Consider the following 24,439-nt stretch of genomic DNA (forward strand, 5'->3'; position numbering starts at 1 on the left):
AGTCCTCGGCCACCAGACGATTGCGCCATAAGTGATGATAAGACTGATAATCATTGAGTATATCCAGTAAACTATTTTGGGGGATAATCTCCAGGTTCTACCAATAGCATTTCTGCAAGACCAGAAAATCTTCCTGGCCCTGCTGGTACAGTATTCAAGATGATAACCCCAAATTAGTTTGGAGTCAAAATAAACCCCAAAAAACTAGACTTTCTCCGCGAGTTCCAATTTATGGTCCAGGTAGTACACATTACTAGGCCAAGTTGCCTTTTTCTTGTGAAGACTGCATAGCTTACCTTGGATAGGTTAACTAAATTGGGCCTGATAAGGCCTGAGTCAAAGCACCATCTAGCTACTTCTAGAAGTGCATTATTCATGATATCAGAGATTGTTTTACCATGTTTGCCTCTGACAACAATAACACTGTCATCAGCGTACCCGATAGAGGGAATGCCAAGATCAGTTAACCGAACTAACAAGGAGTCCATTACCATACACTATAGGATAGGGGACAAAACCCCTCTTTTGGGGCACCCTGCGGTTGCATGCACTTTCATGCTTGCGCCGAGTAAAGAGAAACAAACATACCTAGAGAATAGCAAGTTAGCTATCCACCTGGTAATTGCTGAGTTTATGCCTCTGTTCTTAAGTGCATTGATGATAGTCTCAAGAGGGACTTTATCAAATGCACCTTCAATATCAAAGAATACCGTAAGAGCAATCTCCTTATCTGATTGATTTCTCAAGCAGGTAGGAGAGCTCGTATAGTGCGGTGTCCGTTGACTTGTCAGGTTGATAGGCATTCTGTGTGGAGGACAGTGGCCTATCTATGAGTACACTGTCTCTGAAGTATCTGTCAATCAGCTTTTTGATAGCATTCAACAGACAGGAAGTGAGGCTGATTGGTCTGAAAGATTTAGCCTCAAAGTAATTTTCCTTACCTGGTTTTGGTATGAAAACTACCCTGGTATTCCTCCAAGAGTGAAGTATATACCCAAATGCTATGCAGGATCGTAAAGTCCTGCATAGAGTAGGGGCTAGTATATTAACCTCCTGAATAAGCATCATTGGTATGATATCATCCATGCCTGGTGACTTTTAGGGCTTAAACGACTTTATTGCCCATACAACCTTCTCATAGGAAACCTCCATCTTAGCGGCCTCCCAGTCATTCCTACTTCAAGTAGTTGTGGGAATTATATGTAGATGTTCATTCTCTACAGGATGAGATCCAGGGAAGTGTGCTTCGAGTAGTTCTTCAAGAGCCTCTTCACCTGATTAACTGTATCTTCCGTTTGTAAGACGGATGGCATTTAAATTGCAATTAAAATCTTTAGTAAGAATTTTTGCAATCTTTGCGGTGGCAGAAGTAGTGTTAATACCATCGCAGAAAGTCTGCCAAGAGCGACGTTTAGATGCTCTGATAGCCTTATTATAGGCAGTTAGAGCATTTCTATAGGACTGTCATTCTCCAGATTTCTTTGCTCTGTTAAATGACTTCCTACATTTCTTACGTAATTTACTAAGCTCAGAAGACCACCAAGGAACTCGCCTTGGGGAACTAGTAGACGTAATATTACATGAAATATGATATGAATAGAGTATGATCTGTTGCACTTGGTCAACAGTCCACTCATCTGTTGCACTTGGTCAACAGTCCACTCCACATCATTAACATTGTACTTACCAGAGAAGCTCCCTATCCTCCTCTCCAGAGCTGCTCTAAAGGAACCCCAATCAGCTGTTCTGGGGTTCCTCCTTATGACCTTCAGTCCTGAGAGGCCTTTAATAGAAAAAGTAATTAGTTGGTGATTTGAAGCAGTAACTGCCCCAAATACCTTCCTATCAGTAATGTAATCTACTGAAATAGAGATACATAAAGTAAGGTCAATGACTTCCCTTCTGTTACTTGTAACAAAGGTAGGTACATTGCCTTTGTTAAGGACATACAAATTAAAATATAAGATATATTCCATATGTGCATCTCCCGCTGGTTACAATCGCTGATACCCCACACTGTGTGGTGAGCATTTGCATCACAGCCAAGATTAATCTACAGCTTGAACCACAGTGGCCAATTAAAGCCCTAGTAGTTCCTCATAGGGGAGATAGGCTGAAACTATGATGAAGTCAGAAATTATCTCATTGTCATAGAATTTTAGCTTTACAGCAACTAAGTCCCTGTCAAGAAAGTTGACAAAATTAAGGGCATTTAGATTAGACCTAGCCACAATGCAAGCCCTGGGAAGGTCACAACGTGTATCATAAAAAAATATTGAAACCTTTAACGTTGAGGCCCATTATTCTACCCTTGCGGGTCCAAGGCTCTTGTATAAGAGCAATATCTAGTTCTCCATCATTCAATCTTTTGGCCATGAGGCTAGAGGCAGCAATGCTATGATGGAGATTAATTTGACCAACCTTGATTATAGCCATTGGTTAGCAGTATGAGTGAAACCAGAATGGCACCTATCTATTCTGGTTATCTTTAGAAGAGAAATCTTCCTTTAACAGCTCTATTGCTTCATCAATACCAAGCATAGAGGCTGGTGAGTCAGGTTGTAAGGTTACGTCTGACCCCCAAGTCCAACCTAAGCTCTGAAAAATCAAGAGCCCCAATTGAACTTACCTTGGAATCAGGGGAATTAGCCTTCCAAGGTTCATCCTCCTGTTCCATGTCCTCTTGAACATCAGGTTCTACAGAAAGGTCCAATGTTGTTGGAGCCTCTACTGCCTTTTTCTTGTTAGGATTGTGGATAATTTTAAAAACACCACAATCCACTCCAGTGAGTGCACAAAAGTTGGTCCTCACAATATCTACCACGTCTTCAGGCTCCACCTCATAGATTTCAACCCTGGGTTTAGTCTCTGAAGATGCCGCAAAAAGGTACTTAGATCAGAGAATTGCTCTCTAGTCTTGAAGGCCACCTTCACAGGCTTCGGTAGCTCATCAGCACTTAAGACTTTAAGCATGAGCACTCCCAAGGATCTGTTATTAAAGTGGCCTTTAATCCACTCTACAGTGTACGCATTACACTGCAGTACCAACGCTCCTCTGAGAAGGTAGTTACTATAGATCTCAGACATCCTTTCACCACCAGGGATTGTGTCAGTCTGCGCTAAGATCTCTTTCAGTATTTCATCAGAGTCTTACAGAGAAAGCCTGTCCAAAGGAAAGTCCTTCCGGACGATGGCAATCTTGATTGACTTTGCAGCACCTGCAAAAGAAACTCCAGATTGGAGGCTCCCAGTTGGATCCTACTCTCCAGTTCCGCTATCCCCACTAGGGGAACCACTTCCTTGGATTGGGCTTTCCTCCCAGGAACATCATCCTCCCTGGGCTTCTTTCCTGTATGAATTGGCACATTGGGTGAGGGCGTTGCATCAGAAGACCTAGGTCTCTTAGCTCCGCCTCTCGCTTCAATGGCCCTCAATTTTCTAAGCTTTTTCTTCCGGCTTTTGGGACAATCAAGTAGCGTCAGACACACTGTCCCCCGAGTACCTCTGGGGACCAGACTCCTACAGAGGAAGGGCCTGTGCCTTTGGACTCCTCACCGGCTTTCAAAGTAGACTGCAAAGCAGCGGTATTAACACTGGGCTCACCCAAGGGCTTACCATGTACTACTGGAGACTGTAAAGAATTTTTCGAACAGGAACCTCTGCCTAATTCCTGAACGCATCCCTTTTTAACAGGTGCGACAGATGATGCCGTATCATAAGGTTTATTTGTGCTCATCATGTTTGTTTGCCTGTCATTTAGTTACCCAGTCAGGGGTATCCAGGGAGCACCACGTGGAGGCGGCAGGCATTACCCCCCAGGGTTTTCCCATAGTCTGTATCTTCATTAAAGTTGATTTAGCCAACTTAATTTTCAGCACATCATAAAGTTCAGCAGTCAAAAATCATACGTTTGAAGCTTCACTAACTACGCAACTTATTCAATCTTATCTATCAAAGTAACAAGGCCTCAGTGTATTAGGATAGCAGCTATTTCTGAATATCTATTAAATCTACCTATTAACTAATCGGTCAAAGGAAATGTCTTTCTCTCCCTAACAACTTTATTTATTCGTCACAAAGGTGTCAGCTTGTAGAACACCTGGCCATCCCTTTCTGAGGTTCTGAACAGAAGAATGTCTAGTTGAAATGGGCCCTCTGACACACATCTCATTTCTTGGTCTTTTTCGTGTGATTGCAACCAACCCGAGCCAGGCTCGAACAAGTTAACCCTTTCAGGTGATAAGGACGCCAAAATAAAATAGAAAATGTCCTATCCTTATACTAGAATAAATAGAATAGTGATAGGTTTGGTCTTAGGGGGGGAAACATTAAATGCTACAAATATTCATTTATATGCATGAACGGCAGAGAGTGCTAAAATATACAATTGCACATATCCACTGTCTAGTTACTATGCAGTAAAAATGTATTGTACTGTGCAAAAAACTTTTCCTTTCCATGTGCAAAATTGTTTTTTCTCCCAATCAGCTTTTGTGAGCATGTTTTTCACCCATAGTCTTCTTTCTTGTAGTCTGAATTTTTTACAAAATTTTTTAGTGGTCAAGAATCAGCTAACCAACTTAGATTTCAAACATTGCTTCAAACACCAGTTTTTAATTTAATCATATTTGGATTCAATAAATTTGTTTGTAAACTTAGAATTTTATTTATCTATACAGTGGTGGCCAAAAGTGTGGACATTTTTTGAAAGTTTCATGTTTTTCAACTTTGTGTGCTTGTAGAATATAATAATTTTCACTTAAATACAAACGTTTATATATCAAATTGAAGGTAATTTAATGATAAATACAGTAAAGTCATACTTACACAATCAATACTTAGTAGGATAACCCTTATTTTTTAAGACGGCTTCTTTTCATCGAGTGAACGAGTGTTTGGAGTTCATCTTTCGTAATCACATGGTGCCAAGAATCAATTATAGCTTCAATAAGCTGTCTTTTATTGGACGTTTTTTTCATACAAGAATTTTCAAACGTCGCCGCAAATTTTCAATTGGATTGAGATCAGGGCTGCTTCCTGGCCATGGTAATATATCTATGCCTTTATTTTGAAACCATGCTTTGCATACTTTTGCTGTGTGGCATGGAGCTGAATCCTGCTGAAAAATAAATGATGCGTTGTTGGGGAAGAGATCCCTGATGGGAGGTATGCTGGAAGGGAATCGAATTTTCTTTTATCTTTACTTGTCTTTTCAGTTTCCTTTGATTCATACTGCTTTACAAGCTAGTGCTTTAATTTGCCTTTATCGCGTGCACATTCTATCCTAAATATGTCTATGTCCCCTCTACCTACCTTTACATTTGAAAATAATTGCAATGGAAACACGGAATTTAGAAAAGGTACTAAATCTAAACATCGTACATACACTTATGGACTTATTGCATTGAAATGAAATTTATAATAATAATTTAAGAAAATAACTCAATGTCTTACAATGATTATATTTAATTTAAGGGTTAATATTATTTGTAAAGTGAATTAAAATAAATCCCTTTTAAATTTTTTTTTAAAAAAGAATTATTCATTTTTATATTTTCTACAGCATACACCCTCATGCACCGAAAGTTGCGGGGATGCTATTTATGCCTTTAATATTAATGTACTTTTTGTTACACAGGGATTTTTAAAAAATTAATTTTTTCCACAAGATTGTGATGTTTTAAAGAAAAAATAATTCAAAAAATGACTTTCCGCAACACTATCTCCTAATTAACTGTCAAAACCTGTATTAACCTATTAATTATGCATAGAGTAATAACCCATTAATTACATGTTTAATACTTTTTTCACAGAATGGTTGTGGTATAAAAAAAATTTAAAAAATTACCTTCCACTGCCAGAACACTATCACTTAATTATCTGTCAAAACCTGTATTTACCCATGAATTATGTGTATTTCTGACGAAAAATTTCTGTGTATAGCTAAAATTTAGCTTGTAATTATTCAAATTTTCCTGAATCATTTGTGAAAATGTGTTGCAATTCTATTTACAGTAAGAAGGAATCTTGTAGCACTTCCAAAAAATTTGAAATAAAAGTAAAAGCAAAATAGGAAGAATTGTGCAAGTTGTTTGAAGTTTGGAACTTAGCATAAACTGGCAAAGTAGAAGCTCTAAAGGGTTTTTTGTCATGTAAATGCCCTTTTGACTGCTTCTATAGAATAATACTTCTTGCCTACAGCAATTCCTAAGATAAAAATTTTTTATTTGTTTTAAATATCTTTCCCTCTTTTAGTGTTTTATTAATTCAGTATCAAAAGTTATAGAAAATGTTAAATGACATTAATTTTGTTGCTCCTTAAATAAATATTTAAAATTTAAATCAAATTGAGCTTAATTCATGTTGTAAAAAGTACAATTAATATATCCATATAAGTGACCTGTAAGAAAAAGTTTTTTTAATGGAGCAATGATTTTGAATTTTTGAAGTAAAAAAATACCTGAAAAGTGCACAAATGTAATGATCAAAAAAATATAATTTTTGAAAAAAATTTATTAAAATGTGTATTGCTTCTTGTGTATACCTACTTTTTTCTGTTCATAGAATAACTACTGATGGATCTTGGGATCCCTTTTAAAACCTGTTTAGGGCATATTTGTAATTAAAAAATATTTTTAAATTTTTTTTTTCTGTGCTTTGATCTTTTAGTTAAAAAGTATTATCCAAGAAAATTAATTCTAAAATTACCTATTTTCTAGTGCTTTTTTTAGACTGTGCTTGTTCGAAAATTTAATTTTATTCAATAAATCAGACGGACTTTATTATTCTCTAAAAACTAAAATAGCTTGCTGAATTAAAAAATTGTATTCTGTTTTTTCTGCGTCAAAAAGGGATAAAAATATCTGAACTGAAGCTAAAAAGTTTTTGGCAATCTAAGAGGTCAACAGAGAAAAGAGTTATTCGTTATATTTGTCCTGTCTATTGGTTCAGTCTGAAATTTGTTTCTTGAAATTACGATGGATCTCATTTAAGAGTTTTAGCTATAAAATCTTAATTGTATGTTGCATAACATATGACTAATTGAATTTTTAACTGATGTTAAATGGTTATATTTCAATTTAAATATCTTTAATGATGTCTAAAGAAAGTGTGATTAGATTGATTGTTATTTATAAGTGTAATGTATCTAAATTCTTTTAGATTTTTTTTCTATTTAAAGTTCGTGGGTGTACTATATATTAAAAATAACTAACAAAGTTTTATAAAAAAAAAAAGTATAATCAACTTGTGAATTTTTCTTAACTGATATTTAGAAAAATCATTTTTGCACATTAATTTATTTTCAAGATATTAACATTTAGTGCACCACCCTTAAACACCTCTTTATAAAGCATGTGTGAATTGCTTTTTAAAATTTATCTGATATTAGTGTATACTTTCAACTGTCTTTGACTAAGATTTGATTCTGTATCACTTGTGTGTCAAAATTGGACTTATTGGTTTTTTTTTAATATGTTTGCTTTTTTTTATTGTTACAGAGAACCAGGATTGGTAGATACATAAATGAATTGAGAAAAAGGACTAATAACGAACAATTAGCACGGCGAGCAAAAGATCTTGTGAAAAGCTGGAGGAAACTTCTTCCACAAACACAAGAACGAATAAATGGTGAAGATACACATAACAGTATTTCATCTCCTGGAAGCATGACTGTATTAGGACCAGGACCTGGTCCAGGTTTTGGTCCTGGACCTGGACCGGGAAATAGAACTATAAAAATATGTGCATCAGTGCCTGGTACGCCAAGGTATAAAACCTCAAGTCCATCGATCATAATTGAACGTTCTTCTAGTCCCTATTTCTCTAGTGCCTCAAATAGCCCACTATTAAATTCTGCTGTGTTTCAGGGATCAAATTTATCATCTATGCCATCTAACTATGCACCCCTTAAAGTTGGTTGTCAACTAAATATCCGAACAGATTCAAACTCTATTATTAATAAAAACTTACTAATTGTAAGCAATCAAAGTAAAAATATGCAAGTCTTTGCACCTCTTAGTCCATCAGATCTTAAGGAAAGTAGCAATATAACATCTAGTGGAATATGTACTGCTTTACAGAAAAGTTCATCCAATGTTAGTCCTGGGCGTAAGAGTAATTCTAGCTCTATTAGTCCTTCCATCAGTGTATCACAAAATATGTCGCCAATATTGGCTTCTACAAATGCCCATTCCAGCTTGGACATTGCTAAAACTAATGCTGCTAATAAACGCCTACGGAAAGAAAACTCTTATAGCAATTGTTCATCTCCTGAAATAATAGAAGTGATCACTCTTGATGATTCTCCTATTGGAAATGGTATGAGCGAGGTTAATGAAAATGTGTCACCTAGTGAAAGTTCCATTATAATTAATTCTTCTGTTAGCAATTCCAATTGTGTTACAAGTGAAAAATCTCTAACTACAAACTTAAAAACTACAAAGCGAAAAAGGAGCTTTGATAAAAATGAGCTTCATGAAAACAAGTTAGGAGATGTCTTAGCTTCCCTTCCTTCAGGCTCAAAACATCCTAAAGTAAAAACAACTCAGCAATTAATTGCTGACTTGCAAGCAAAAAAAGGTTTAAATACTGTACTCTCTCCTAATAGTCTAACCTCAATTGACTCTCTTAACTGTTCTGAAGCTGAAATGTCACGAACAAAATCTGAGTTGTTAAAAAAGTTTTTGATTCAATCAGCTAGGAATGAAAACAATGTGAGCCCAATAAATGATTCTAGTATATCAAATTTAAGTGACTACAATTCACATCTTGTTTCAGATGTTCCTTCTGTGATAAATACTAACTTGGAAGTTTCCTCACGCATTTCTTTTCCAGATCCAGTTGATGAGGAAATTAAAAGCATACTTTCAGCTTTGCCTCCAATTAATCTAGCTGAAATTGATCTTGAAGAGGCCTATTCTTCACCAAGCCAATCTGTGTCTGTGACAGATGATTTAAATAAGTTGCAAAATTCCTGGGAGTTTGTGAACGGTATTTATGATTGTCATGGTAATTGGAAGTCTTGGGTTGAATGCAGTGAACAAAGATCTTACCTAGGGGAAAGCTTTCAAGTAATGCCTTATGTAAATACTGATTAGATAATGAATTGTTCTATGGTGAAGTCAAGGAATTGATTTCCTTTTTTAATACCATATAAAGGAACCTTTCTGATAAAGAGTATATATTTCATATGGTTTAATGATGTGATATCTAAAATTAATTTTTATATCTATATTTTTTGTTACAGTTGCAGTACAGCACATTTTGCCTTCCTTTTTTTTTCTACAATATCTTTTAACTGGTTTAAGTTAAATGTTTCCTTATCAACATTAAACTATATTTTTCTTCTTAAATGTTATTTTTATGAAGTGAGTTATGCATTGTTATTTGTCATTCCACTTTCGAACTACTATGTCCTTTATGTTTGAAAACATAGATTCTAATTTTTCTATCTTTTTAAGTGGTGATGGCAATTGAAATTAAATGATTTGTTAAACTGTCTGAATTAAAAATATATTTTTTCTCTGACATTCTTATCTGTTTAACTTAATGGATGGTTAACCAAATAAAGCTGAGCAAAAAAAAAATTTGGATTAACATTTCTGGTATCAAGTTTACATCAAAGCCAGAATTCAAATTATTAGGAATTGATTAATTTATGCAGATTTATTGCCTTATGAAGTCTGTTTTAAAATTTCAAACGACAGAGTTAAAAAAATAAATAATAATCCGGAATAAATAGCTTAATTAAGCAATTACATCTGAAACATAGTAACTCGTTTCTTTGATTAATTGTAATTTTTTTTTTTTTTTCAGTTCTGTTTATAATTTAAGACATGATTAAGTTAACCGAACTAATAATATCTTGTAAAATCTGCTCAGAGAAAAACTTATTCTACCGAATGTTTAGAGGATGTTTCACAAAACTTCATTTAGTTTTAAGAATCTTGGTTATTATCTATTAACCATCCATTAGACTTAATCCGGGGTTGGTATAAATTTTTTTTTAATCAAGATTTTTTTTACTTATTTGAATCTAGATTTTTTTATATATATTTGCCTTCTAAGCTCTGGTAAAATGTATTAATATTATACCTAGGACAATTATTAATTCTAACTAAAGTGGTTAAAATTATTATTTAAATCTTGCAAATGAATTGCTCTGAATAAATGCAGTCCATAAGTTTTATTCAAGCTCATCAGCACCCTAATGAATTTGTAAAGACCCAATTTGTCAGTCAGATATTAAAGAATATAGTAGTTTAGATAAAGAAATCAATTATTCTTTACAGAATCTTTCATTTTTTAATAGAAAAAAATGAATATTTAGTGTTTAAAAAGTGCTTTAATTTAAATAAACAAAACTGAAAGATTATAATTGAAATATGTTTATTAAACAGCAATTTAAAGTTAATAAAAATTTATAATTTTAAATTATCACTTTTATCATTAAAAAAAAATTTCCATCAATGAAATCAAACATAGAATTAAAAAATCCACAATTTAACTAATATATTTATAAATTAAGTGGCATAAAAACTATTTTGGACAGAAATGATTTTGAAAGAAAAAAAAATCAGGTTATTTTAATCATGCCAACCCTGTTAATTTCCCTGTTACTTCATTTAGGAATCATCTGTCTTTACTTATAAATTTCCTCTGATCTGAATTTCAGGGAATTTTTTATACATTTATAATCTTAAAAATTACTTTCATTCAAATTTATTTAATTTTTTTCTGGTTAATTTAGAATTATATTTTTCATTTCTTAAACTATGTAAATTTCTGTTGCTTTAAAAGAAAAATTATATTTTAAAATGAATTCTATGGATATATTTATTAGTCAATTGTATTTCAGATGTATTAAATTTTTTAAATTTCTTTTATTCTAGTCACATATAGTTGGGATTTTTTTTTAATTCAATTAACTTTTATTTGAATACCCAGTCCTCACCATTATTAAGCATTAAGTTTTTTTTCTTTCTTTTTTTTAATTAAGTAAGGTCTTAATTTTTGTAAAAACCTTTAGTTGTGCATTGTAGTTTTGCAAGCTATAAAATCAACCTTTTTGCGAAGGAAAATTGGTATTATCACTTACAAAAGTAAATAGTCTGCATTCTTACTTTTCAATTTACATATCTATAAAAAATGTATTTTAAAGAAAAGTCAGACTACTTGATTGTTTACTTTCCTAATTTTCTGGGAGCAAAAAACTTCAATTCATTATGGCTGACTATGCATATTAAAGTGCCATGTATTTGCCTTTATACATGAGTAGGAAATTGAAATATCAGGAAAAGTTCTATTTTGTCATTGATGTTTTGGTACAAATAATTTTAAAATATTTTACGATTACATTCTATTCTTTAAATCTCATATTGTTAAATTGCTTTTGTTCTCTTTATTAATAACTTTGATTTATTGAGACTTCATATAGAAAATCTTAAATTGTGCTTTTTTTTCCATTCATTTAATACTTCCTATTTATAACACACTGTGCCTGTAGTTATTATTAGTTGGCTGTTAGTATTTCAAAAAGATATGTTGGTTTATAGTAGTCAAAATTATCTGAATTAGAGATCTGGTTTTTGGATGTTTAAAACTAGTTTTTAAACTAATTTTTGGCCAGGCATGTTTTACTTTTAAAAAAAAAAAAATTTAAATTTTAAGGATTACTGCACACTATTTGAAACCTTTGAAAAAAGTTTAAGTGTTTGCTGAAAATGATAAGTTTTAATGGTGAGTTTTCGAATTTTTTACAGTATTTTTCCTTTTGCTGATAATGTCCTTAATAGTGCTGCCTGCATATTATTCCTGACATTTATGCTGTTTCAATACTGCTAAATTAAAAAACATCTATATGCCTTCATATTTAAATATTTTTGACAATATTTAATAACCTTCATATAACATCCTGAATGACCAGAATAATTACCTTTTTCAGAACTTGTCTTTTACATTTAGAATTTTCCAATTTTAACAAATTTGTTAGTGCTAGCTTTTTTTTTATTTATTTAAACTATCTATATTTTTAGTTTCATTTTTAATTGATAGTTATACAATTTGTGTTTTTTATTTTACATAAAGCAAACAAATTTATCTTTGTTTATATAGTTACATAAAAAAAATTTACCAATTAATCATATTGCACGTACTGTTATTTTACTCATTTTACAAGTATCTCCAAATGAATTTTATTTAAAATTGCAAGACTTTTGTTCTGTTAAAATTTTTAGCTTATGAACTATAAGTTATTTATGCACACAGCTATAAGTGATGCTGAAAAAAATAACAGAATTACTCCAGGTATCAATAAAAGCCTATTGCAGTGACTTCAAAATGTTCAGTATTATTTCTAGTGTTGTCACAAATGTTATTGTAAAATGATTTATTGCTCTAGAATTTAACCAGTGCTCTGATTCAACTGGTTCAGATATCAGTCTTTAAGATAGGAAAATTTGAAATATATATCCTAAAAATTTGAATCCCAAATAAATTATATAAATCATTTTTAAAAAATTAATGTGCCAGTTTCGAAATGGTTTGAAACCAGTACTACATTCAACTTTGTTTTGGGATGTACTGTATTTTAGCTTTGAACCTTTAAATCACCCAAATCCGACCTACTCTGATAGCTTTTGTATTTAATAGGTAACATATTGCTCTAACAAATACTAGGCAATATTTTAACAGCAACAATGTTTTAAGAAACAAGAAAAAATCCTTAACTTTTATTAAAAGTATGCTGTCTATAAGTGGAGTTTTGAGATACGTTGTTAACCCTATCAATTCATTATAGGATTCTTATATTATCGGGAGCATGTCAAAAGGTAAACTGGCAGCCACATTGTTTAATTTGTTTACTCAGTCTAATTCTATGAAAATCTATCTTTTCTGAATCCCCAGAAAAAAAGTAATTTATTTTTAAACATACTGCCTTATTTTCTTAAGAGTATAACTGCGATTAATTGAATTCCCAATATAAAAAGTGTCTACTCAAGGATTTTGAAATTGTGTACTACAGTATACTTTGTAGGCAGAGCTTCTTAGGAATGTGTGAAGCATTACAAATGGAAGGTTGAGTCAATACAACAAGCTATATTTTCGAATTGCTTTTTGAGTGTTTTGTGGAAATTCTGAAAACTTATTGCCAATCTGAATACAATACTAAAGAATTCTTAGGTGAAAAGTCTCTTTTGTTGGAAAAGTTACCTTCCACTATTTTGCACCAAATCAATAAAATAAATATTATATTTTCTAAGTATTGTTTTATTGTGACTTTACTTATACCCTGATGCAACTAAAACACGCTCCTTTGCTCATATCTTTCGTACTGCTCCAGCAGTCGTAGACTGTTTCTGCAATTCAACTGTAGCATGAGGTCATTTAGGTTAGATAATAGTTGCTTATCTAAGAAACTTCTCTTTTGGCTGGTCATGTGTGCTATTTTCTTTCTTCACTTATGAAGAATTAATAGGCGTTTTTTCAACTATGGGCTAGAGAAGAATTTTTAACTGTCACTTTTGAAGCAACGTCTGCTGCAGAGTTTTGATCTTATAAATATTGGTGTCTATAATCATCTGAAATATTACTGAAAAGCTCTAAATGTTTCGAAGTATTATCAGCAGATTTGTAAAATTCTTTTTTTTTTAAGCTCTTTTGATTATATATTTTAAATTTATATAATATGATACAAATGCATTTTAATGTATGTCTTATATTAGTAATTCCCAAGTTTTTTGCAATTTCAAAATATTTATGTATCGAAAAACATAACTAAGTAGATCATGAAACATAAGTCTATATCAGGAAGATTTGTTTGTAACTTGTAATGAAATAATACAATTGCAATTACTTTCAAAAAATGATAATTAAAGTTTGTCCATTTATTTTGAGAAAAGACAAACAACAAATATGGATGAAGAAAAAAAGGACAACAGATAACTCCATGTGTGCAATTACTTGATAAATGCTGATATGTAATTTGAAACATTTGCATCCCTTAGTTAGAAACTAGGAAACCATTGTTTAATCAGTACATTTACATAAAATTGTCACTGAGTGCTTGAATATGAACACATAATCAGGTTTTTATCTAGCTATCCCCCTAGTATGTCTCCACCACCGCCATTAAACAGAGTATCTACTTTGAGATAATTCAGAAATAGTTCGAAGTCAAACTATCAAGCTGGTCAAGTAACAAAAAATTTTAAAATGTTACAGTTGAATCAGGAAATTTTTTTCAGCAAAGACCAGTAGTTCAATAAAATTTTGTTTCAATTGCATCAGGGTCTTAAAGAATGTTTTGAGCAAGCAACCCAGAGAAAAGGCAATAATAATTTGTGAACTGCTAGTTAACACATTGACAGATCATGCAGCTATTGCCTTGACATCCAAGACTTGAAAATGCAGTAGAACACCTACTTCTGTTATATATTTTCATTTGAAAATAGTAAATGTGTAACACAAGTTTTTAGCATTAGCTCATTATGTTAATTTCTATTTATCAATGCTGTAATATCATTTTGTAAAAAATTTCTGCTCTTTGTACTCTTTAAAAATTTGACATTTTAAGCCTTGTTTAACTAGTGTTATAAAACTTTTTTTATATATATATAAATGGAAACATAAGTATTTTAACTATAATTTGTTTTGATTGAAATAGATAATGAAAAACATTTGTCTGTCTAGTCTGCAATTAAAACAAAAATTGTGTTTGTAAAAATTTAATTACATTAAAACAATAGCAATGCATACTTACTATTTATTGATGTATTTTGCTACAATTGTCAGTTCCATTTATGTTCTTATAACAGTTTTTAAAAATCAGAAAGCAGCAATATTTCTGAACCTGTGATGAATTACTGTACTGCTCCTAGTGTTTAAAATATTTAATTCAAATTCATTTTATATATACCTTTATGTGCTAGTAGTGATCTCTAGTATATTTCCATCAATGGTTTATTAAATGCAATTTTCACAAATTGGCCTGAAAGATTTTATTTGCCTCTTTCTCTGAACCCATTAAGTAAACTGTTTATTTAAAAAAGGGGTTACCTTTTTCGAAAACTTTTAATTTTTTTAATGGCATGTATTAATTTTTTCCTATATTTTGTAGTCGCCTAAGTTAAAGTTCATTTTTCTAAGCAAGTAAATCAAGTGTTATATTTTAACCTTCAGTTGGCTAAGTTTTGTTGTATTTCACTCTTTCTTTTTTTTTCCCCCTTTAAATCTAAAAAGTTGTATTTTGTTACCAATATTGTAACAAAACACCAAAAAAGGGCTTGGGTAAAAAGCCATCTATGCAATTTATTATGAAGTTTCTCTTTTAACTTGTTATAAGTAGAGGTCTTGCATACTATGCCTGGAAAATCGTAGAATTCTTCAAATCTGTCAAGTATTCACAGTTGATTTGGATTGCAAATATTCAATTGAATTCATTATTCATATATTGATTTCATGCTTCATATAATTTTAATGATACAGTTATTTTCAATGGTTACGATTATCAATTTATTTCAAGAATTATATTTAATGGATAAGCTGATTAATTTATAATCATTGACTTTCACAGAAAAATGAGTATTTTTTTTTTCTCTCTTTAATCTGAAGTGTATTGAATGTGATATAAGATTATTTTAGAAAGTTATATCTTCAACAAAGCTTTCCAAATGAATTTTTCTGCTTCAATGTTCTCCAATATTATATATTTCTAAAGATACAAATTTTAATTATTTCTTAGTTGTTAGTTATTTGTCCTATTATAATTTTATTGAACATGTTTTTAGCTTATTTATTGTTGAAACTTATGTTTACTAGCAATTTAATTTTTCCTTATTTATAACTAAGCATTTAATTTAGATTATGTAAATATGTTTCATCTGACAAATAAGGAAATCTGTTGTATAAAAAAAGTGTATAGCAAGTGTTTTGTCACTTTTATTATAATAAATTACTTTTACTGTTATCTGAAGGAAATTGATTGTTCAAACAAATATTTAATGTTCATTTCTATCTGTTGGATCATATTATAATATCACTATTGTATCATTTATTTAAATAACATTTGTATCAAATGTTTTATATGAATTTGTATGTGTGTTCAGTTTTTAAAATGCTTATATTAATTACGTTAGTAATTAAATTTTTTGAATGAATTAAACTGAAAGATTATACTTCATTACTTTATCATTCATTATGTTTTATGACATTTTCTAGACTTGTGATGAATTTTCATTGAATGTTTGTGTGCACAGGACCAAAGGTTACTTACATGAATAAATAAGATTTCTGCTTTGGGCTGCATATTGATATGTTTCCTCAATCTGAAAGCAAAGAATTAAGACTTGTTTGTCCATTGAACTACTGCCAGTGTATACAATGATCATACCTACATATGGCAGGTTGATATATTATTTGTGCTTTTTTCCCCCTCCTAATAGGTTTCTTATATTTTTTAAAAATAAATATAATTCATCTTTAGTGATATTTTATTTATTAGCTTAATCTTAAAGCTTTGTAGTTGTAATAATAGTTTACCTTGCTTCGAAGGTTAATTTATAAATTTCATTTATGTTTAGTTTTTCTGAGTTGCCATTCTTCTGTCCTCGTGATAGATTTTTGTCTAATCAGGAAAATTGATTTTTTTTTTTTTTTAACTTAATATATATTTTAAATTTTTATATTACAGTAAAAATTATTTCACAGCATACTCGGTCACCAGAAAATTATAAAAATAATAATTTAGGATTGTAGAATAACAATTAGGAATTGAACACTCTTGTCATAATTCACTAATCTAGTTTTTCAGCTTAGTGAATGATCTCCCTAATCCTGGCTGATATGTTCAGGCATATGATTCTTCAACTAATTCGCGGAATTCTGACAAAATTTTCCCGAGATTCCCCAAAATTTTAATTTCGTTACTTCGCCAAAGAATTAATGAACTACTTAGTCAAACACAAAACTATACAATTGATAATCTAAAAAGTAATTCCGGAATGACTAACATTTAAGAGATCGTTCGCTTGAAAAAGTACTAAAAAACTACACATTGGGGGGGGGGGNGGGGGGGGGGGAATTTCTGATAATTTCTTCCAACAATCACTTGTTGTATATTGGACTGAGCTTATCGTGAGAATGTCTGGTTTATTAATGACAGAATAACGTTAATTTGAAACTACAAAAAGCACAAAAAATATTACCTAATTGATGTTTTAAAATTCCCTTTTTTTTATCTCTAAGTCTTAATCCTAGCTTTCTAAATAAAATGCAAGCCTTTAAATAAGGGAACCTGACTAATAAATAATTTGATACATTAGCAGTCTTATTCACCAATTCTTTTCTTTTTTTTTTGTCTTAATTATGTTCTACTTTTATCGCTTTAGTATATTGCTAATACTCCTGTAGCTACTACTGAGTGATATTTAAAGGTCCTTCTTAAAAAAAAATTGTCCGTTCTTATGATTTTTGAAGTGGCCCTCATCATTTAATAGATAATTAAATTTTTTTTTGTGTTCATGATTGCAGAAATAACTAAAATGTATGGCTAGTTTTATATTGATTGATGATTATTGATATTGAGTTTGATAAGAATCTGCTGGGCGACAGACAAACGACCCTTGTGCACTTCCTTTTTTACTACTCTTGAGACTGCTTGAAACAACAACAAAAAAATCAAGTTCAATTAAATGACTTGTGGTTTGTCCTTATTACTTTTGATTTATACTATGTTGGTTAACCATTTCTTTTTGCAACATATTTCCTTAAATGTTTCATAAGAAATATTCAAGGAATCAAATATATTTTTTTAGAAAAAATTTTTTTATACTTTTAAACAGTTTTTTACCGTCAGCCATAGTTTTATATGCTATTTTTAATGACAGAAAATAGTGCTGAAATGTTGACTTGCTCCTTTTTTCCACTGCTATAGTTGATCAAAGACCCAGTTGCAGAAACCCTCAGGCGGGCGCTACAGACTATCACAGCACCTGCAGATTATTTCCCACCTCAGTTTTTTTGGAGAAAAAAAATGGTGAAAAAAATTGCTATCAGAAAAAGAGAACGGGTAAAAATTGTAGACAAGATGAAAAATTTTTTTTGTTTTATTCATTAAAAAATTTTCTATTAAAATAAATCCATACTGAAAAAAACCATATTAATTTTTCTGGTTATTGTCTTATTTGTCTGCAAATTATCTGAGATTGTATTGTAATGAAATTCATTTGATGAACTTATAAACAGGCGCAAATCGGAACACCAGAAGTTAAAATTCTGTTAATTTCTTCCTTGATAAAAAGTTTTTAACACTGCCGACCGAACGAATTGCGCCTTATTTAACAGCTTCAACTATTTGCCAAGCGGGGACATCCCAATTTGTCGGCAAATGGTTATTATCATTTGCAAATTAAACATTTTATAGGGCCTATTATAAGCAGCATTTTTTTTTGGGGGGGGGGAATCCTGAGTATGATATAGACTCATTATTTGTGAAAATTGCAACACCATGAAGGACTTATGCGAGTGAGCTGAAATTTTCAGGAAATGCAAAGTAGAGCATAATATGCAAATGATTAGACGGCTGTAGCGAGGCGTGTATGGTTATCTGCTTGTGGTAAACGTTAGCTCAGACGTTACTTATGCCTCTTCGACGAAAGAGACTGCGTAGGGACCGAGGGTGTGCGGTATTGGTCCTCGTTAAACTGTGCTACCGAAGCGGGGGTGCCATCCCCTCCGCAGAGGATCAAAATTGTGATGGCATGTCTTCGGATCATCCTCCGGGATGTTTCCCAGACCGTCGCCAATAGCCCATTGTGCAGCTCTAGTGCGACGTAAATTAACAACAACTAATCGACGAAAGAGAGCGAGATTTCAACAACTTACGGAGTTAGAAATGGGGAGAATCATCAGCCTTCGTGAAGCTGGATTGAGCATCGTGCAGTAGCCGCTGCACAGGGATGCGTCTTTGGAAGCAGTGGACCCCGAAATGTCACGTTAGCTCGCGATGATAGGCCGTACGGCTCCCTCTAAACAACTGGCAGCACAGTGGTCAATAGCTACAGGTGTTTCCTTGTGTGCTTCATTAATTCGTAGACGTCAAATGCAGCGTGGACTGCGTGCAAGGACTCCTTTATACAAGATCACCATCACGCTAAACCATTGCCGCCTGCGGCTACAATGGGCCAATCAGCATGTCGTGTTTTCTGACGAATCCCGCTTTAATTTGTGGTACCATGATGGCCGCATTCGTGTCAGACGCTATGCCTGTGAACGCCACCTTCCGGAGTGCATTATCGAACGCCACAGTGGACGAACACCCGGAGTTATGGACTGGGGTGCCATAGCATATCATGGACGATCTCAATTGCTACGAATTGTGGGTAATCTGAACAACAACCGGTACATCAATGAAGTTTTACAGCGCCAAGCTGTTCTTTTCCTTCAAGCCTTGCCAGGCGCTGTATTTCAACAAGACAATGCCGCCCTCATATTGCTAGGACTGTTCAATCCTTCCTTGCATTGCGGCAGGTACAATTTCTTCCTTGGCCTGCGCATTCCCCAGATACGTCACCGATTGAACATGTGTGTCATTTCGTTGGTCGGTGCCTCGCTCGTGATCCTCGTCCTGTTGCTTCTACAGACGAACTTTGGGTACGCATAGAAACTATATGGAATGCTCTTCCTCAGACAGACATTCAAAATTTGCCACGTCGTGTAGCAGCACTTATTGCGGTGCGTGGTGGCTACACAAAATACTGATTTCGATCTCTTGTTATTGTTTGTTTGCTTTGAAAGTTTAATCATTTATTTGGACCACTACCACTCAACTGTGTAGTAAATTTCATTCAATTATGACGATTCCTTCATGGTGTTGCAATTTTCACAATATTTAATGTTTAATATTTAATGCTAGCTAATATTTAATGCTAGCTTCATAATATTTAATGTTTTCAAATTTTGTTCAATATATATTAGATTTACCTTTTTTTCCTACAATAAGCACTCCATAATTGCGTTGAAGTCGCAAACAAGTTGGAGAATTTTTGAAGATAGTGCTTCTGAATTAACTCTGTTAATGAAGAACTTAGGAACAATTCTCACCGGATGCGAATAAAAACGTATTGTACATACGCTCGAAAAAAACTGCTAATAAAGTTCTCGTTCGTATGCAGAAATAGCATCTAGTGAAAATGTCCCCTAAATAGCTGCAAAGATGTAAGAGTAAATATTAAAAATTGCTCTTTATCAAAAAGAAAAATTCCTACAAATTGTATTATTAATCATGCATGGGAGCTCTGGGTTCGTGGGCCGCTTCGCTCTTCTCAGCTGTCTTGCTTCCTTAGAGTAAAACCTTACCCATAATTGATTTGAAGGAAGTCATGGACTGATTCAAGATGCTCAAATCCACTATTTCGTAAATTAAAATTTGCAAATATCTTTGAGGAGTTGAGTAAAAAGAAGAAAAAAAATTTTTTTTTTTACTTCTCTAAATGATAATGCACAGTAATTTTCTAGCAACGAAGATTTCAAACGTTTTTCTTTTTTATCATTAGTAGACCCTCTTATTATAAAGAAATACTCTTTCTAACAGAAGATTTTTTCTTACATGTAACAATTTCTTAACTGGAAACAAAGACTAAGGTATGCATCACAAATTAAAATTAGCTTCAGATCTACACTTACAAATTTTTTTAAAATTTTGACCTATTCGTTTTGTTTTAGTCTCAGAATTTATATTGAAGCTTTGTGGATTATTCGTTTGAAATTTCATTTTTCCTGACTTATATTTAAATTCTGCGGCTTTTTTTATTATTTTATTTGGCGTTCTTAATTAAAAGGGTAAACATTATTAAATACATTTATTATTCATATTTTATATAAATAACGTAAGTTGTGTGTTACATTTTATTAACCTATACATTTTGACTTTGAATGTAAACAATCACTTTTACTCTATGTCCCTGAAGGTTACTACTTCCGATTGATTTTTACCCCTAAACTTGAAAAAACTCGCCATCCAATATTATATTTACTTATTATGTTACTTATACAGTAGAACAAGATTTTTCGATTTAAATTGCAACGGAATACGCAAATGAATTTGGAAGACACCGCAAGCATGCTTTGTCCTACCAGATGCTTCCCAAAAAACTAAACGAACAGTGATATTTTTTACAAATATAGCTGAATAAGGAATAGCACTCAAAACATGGCAAACCTTACACTTTATTTATGTTGTGATATTAATTTTCTTAAATTTGTTTTATGCTCACCACCTGTAAGAAGTTATAAATTACATGAAACTCTTGAATAGTAAATTTGAACACAAATCACGATCGTAAAACATCCTAGAATGTTAAGTCTGTTCACACATCGCCTCGTAAGCATAACATAAGCGGAGGGGTACACCGGAAGTTTTCTAAATTTCCTCCGATATTAGGAAACTTGTTATTGTTTACATTCAGTCAACCATCCATTAAAAAAGCATTTAAACTAACTGAACAAAAAATAAGAAAATTATGTTTAAATATTTTCCTTAACTTTATAGCAGAAGAACCAAACAAATATTTTGTATGGACAGTTTTTTAATTTTGTGTTTTATGGATGGTGTTTTCTACACTAGGGAACGCTGCAAGCTCGGTACCGCCTAAATTTCCAGGTTACTGTTTCCGTTGTATTTTAAAGCCATTTGGCATCGTTGTGAGTAGTTACTTTTTGCCGTTTCTGCGCCGACGGTGCCGAAGGTGCCGTCGAGTTGAGTTGAGTTGTTTCCCTCCTGCTGCAGAGTTGAGTTGAGTTGTTTCCCTCCTGCTGCTGAGTTGAGTTGTTTCCCTCCTGCTGCTGAGTTGAGTTGAGTTGTTTCCCTCCTGATTTAGTTTTGGTTTCGGTTTCCAAAGTTTCTTACTTCCGGTGGCAACACTTAATTTAGTTTCGGTTNGGCAGATTTGAGCTCAGAAATTATCTAATTTATTTCTTTTATTGAAAACAAAATTATCCGTTTGAAAACATCGCCTATCAGAATAACATGTAGTAAGCAGCTGCAAACTTTTTAACCGGAACTAGAGTAGGTGCCGAGATTGTTATTGTTTACATTTCTACTGAAAACACCATCCATACTTTTTTTATAGATCCATCCATACTTTTATTATGCCCCCCTCCTGCTAACGTAGTTCTTTTCAAATCGCATCGCGATCTGAACTTGCCACAAACGTTCTTTCCCGTAGCCTCTGATAGCTTACGCGTATATTGCAGCATTTTTTATTTAAAATTGCATCATAAAATTTTTCAATTTGTATAACTATTGATAATTACAGAGATGATTGTGCTCCGGAAGTTTCAAGAAATCATCGATCACATTTCTGAACAAAAATTCTTGTACATTTTATTTAAGAATATATACTTGGGATCTCTTTCATTTGTTAATATTTTTTCTGGTAGAATAATAAATGTGATTAGAGACATAAGTAAACTTATAAATAATTATTAATTTAAATTATACTGCATATTATTTATTTAGAATTTCATGTTTAGACAGATGCTCTTAATTTGTGGGAATGTTTTTCTTCTTCCTCTTTTTGTCCCTTTCCGAAGACTGAGCAAGGATAAGAAAGATTTCTCATACATTTTGTATCGAAATTTTTAAGTTGTTTTGTTTCACATGATTTTGTCCCTAGTGTTTTGTAATTATTTTCATTAATGAAGGAAATTGCTTATATCTTTTGAATATTAAATTTGCAGATGATATAAAAGATCATTAACTGGAAAGTAAACTCGAAATATAATATAATTATTCTTTATGTTTTTTAAACTTTTATTATTAACTCTCATGCATGTTAATGCATGAGAGTTAGTCCCCCCACAACAAATTTTTCTTTCACTTCAGTATGTCCCAAATAGTCATCATAGAGAAAGAAAAAAAAAACCGTTGTTCATTTCATTTAAAAAAATAATTTCACATTTCACGAACTCTCTTTCTATTGAAAACATTTGATATTGTGCGTACTACATTTATTTATTTAGGTATTCTTTTTTATTAATTTTTATATACTTTCTAACTGAAATTCGACAAGCCGTTGAAAAAACTTCGTGAAATAGTCAGTAGTGATTTTATTACTATAATTTCATTTTTGCTTTTTACTATTATAGTATTGCAAACTAAAAATAAAATCAGAATCGGGAACTTTGAATACATTTATTTTAAACTCTTAAGAGTACTATGTATGACTTCTTTGTAACTATGACAGCTTTTGTACTTCAAGCTGTTAAAAATAAAATTGATATCATAACGCCTTAATTTTTTTTCTCGATAAAAATCAATTGTATACATATTATTGAAATTTATTTTGATCTCGCATGAAATATGGATTGTTCAGAAATGCTTGCTGTTTCCCAAATCCCTCATCGAGAGAGAAATCATTAACTCTTTGGCGCAGATGAAAGCTTTTCTCTTTTGTGTGCCCCTTTTATATATTTTTATGTGATAGGTCTAATTCAAAGTAAAAACATAGTTTTGTATTTTTTAAATACAAAAATAATATAATTGTTATTAAAAATATCTGTTAGATTATCGGAATTATATTTGTACCAAAAAAGTAGTTCGAAATTTTTTTATATTCATATTCAAAATGTTAACGACAAACGATTTTGTAAATTAAAGAAATTTCATAAATGGGTGACTGTTTCTCTTAGAATTTAATTAGAGAATTTAAATAATGATTGTTAAAATAGCGAGAAAATGTTCGTATATGGTGGGAATCGTCTTTTTTCATAAGAACATTTTCCTTTCCCCCTTAGCGAATCTGAATCATGTCTATCAAATAGCGAGGAAAACTTTCATGATGCAGGAAATTGTTTCAGCCTCTTGTATAAAAAATATTATTTAAAATAAGAAAATAACTTCTTCCATGATGAAAAAAAAAAAAAAAAACATTTTAAGTAAACCCCTGTTAAAAAAGAATGCTCGGTCTCATCTTATCCTTCCTCAAAGGTTGGGGAAGGGAAGCTTCATTTAAAAGAAGAAAAAAAAAGTTCAGGAGGATTGTCGTGGTGCCATCTATGAAAGTGTTATTGAAATATAAGAAATTTTAAAATGTTAAGTAGTACTTCCTTCATGTAAATTTGTAACTGAATGTATTGAATTAGGGAAAAGAATGCAAAAAGGATATGCTTAAAATAATTCAAATTATGTTAGTTAATTTCAAGCTGAAAATGCCTCCTTTAGTTGATGATTTTAATGAAGTCTTTTTCGCATTAAAGTTAAAATATATAGGCCTAAAATTTTTTAAATTCTCCACTTTGTCATGAGCTCATACCTCCCTCAAATATGACGGAAAATTTACCTACACCCAATAAATAGTGCCTCAACTCTTGCATTATTGTTTAACTACCTAACTGGGTTACATGGTTTATATTGGTCACACACAAATATTTCTTATGTATT

General features: G+C 31.9%; 1 protein-coding gene across 2 annotated transcripts in view; it reads left to right on the forward strand.

Annotated features, from left to right (window-relative positions):
• The window catches only part of LOC107451023 (mediator of RNA polymerase II transcription subunit 26), a 35,311-nt gene extending 17,154 nt beyond the window's left edge, over nt 1–18,157 (forward strand). For both annotated transcript variants that reach the window (XM_071187651.1, XM_016066989.3), the window contains 2 exons: nt 7,500–9,071; nt 17,933–18,157. In XM_071187651.1, coding sequence (XP_071043752.1) covers nt 7,500–9,071; nt 17,933–18,115 — 1,755 coding nt within the window. In that variant the 3' untranslated portion in view covers nt 18,116–18,157. The remainder of the gene's footprint in view (nt 1–7,499; nt 9,072–17,932) is intronic.
• The last annotated feature ends 6,282 nt before the right edge of the window (nt 18,158–24,439 follow it).

The sequence above is a fragment of the Parasteatoda tepidariorum genome, chromosome X1 (genome assembly GCF_043381705.1).
Source record: "Parasteatoda tepidariorum isolate YZ-2023 chromosome X1, CAS_Ptep_4.0, whole genome shotgun sequence".
Lineage (NCBI taxonomy): Eukaryota > Metazoa > Arthropoda > Arachnida > Araneae > Theridiidae > Parasteatoda > Parasteatoda tepidariorum.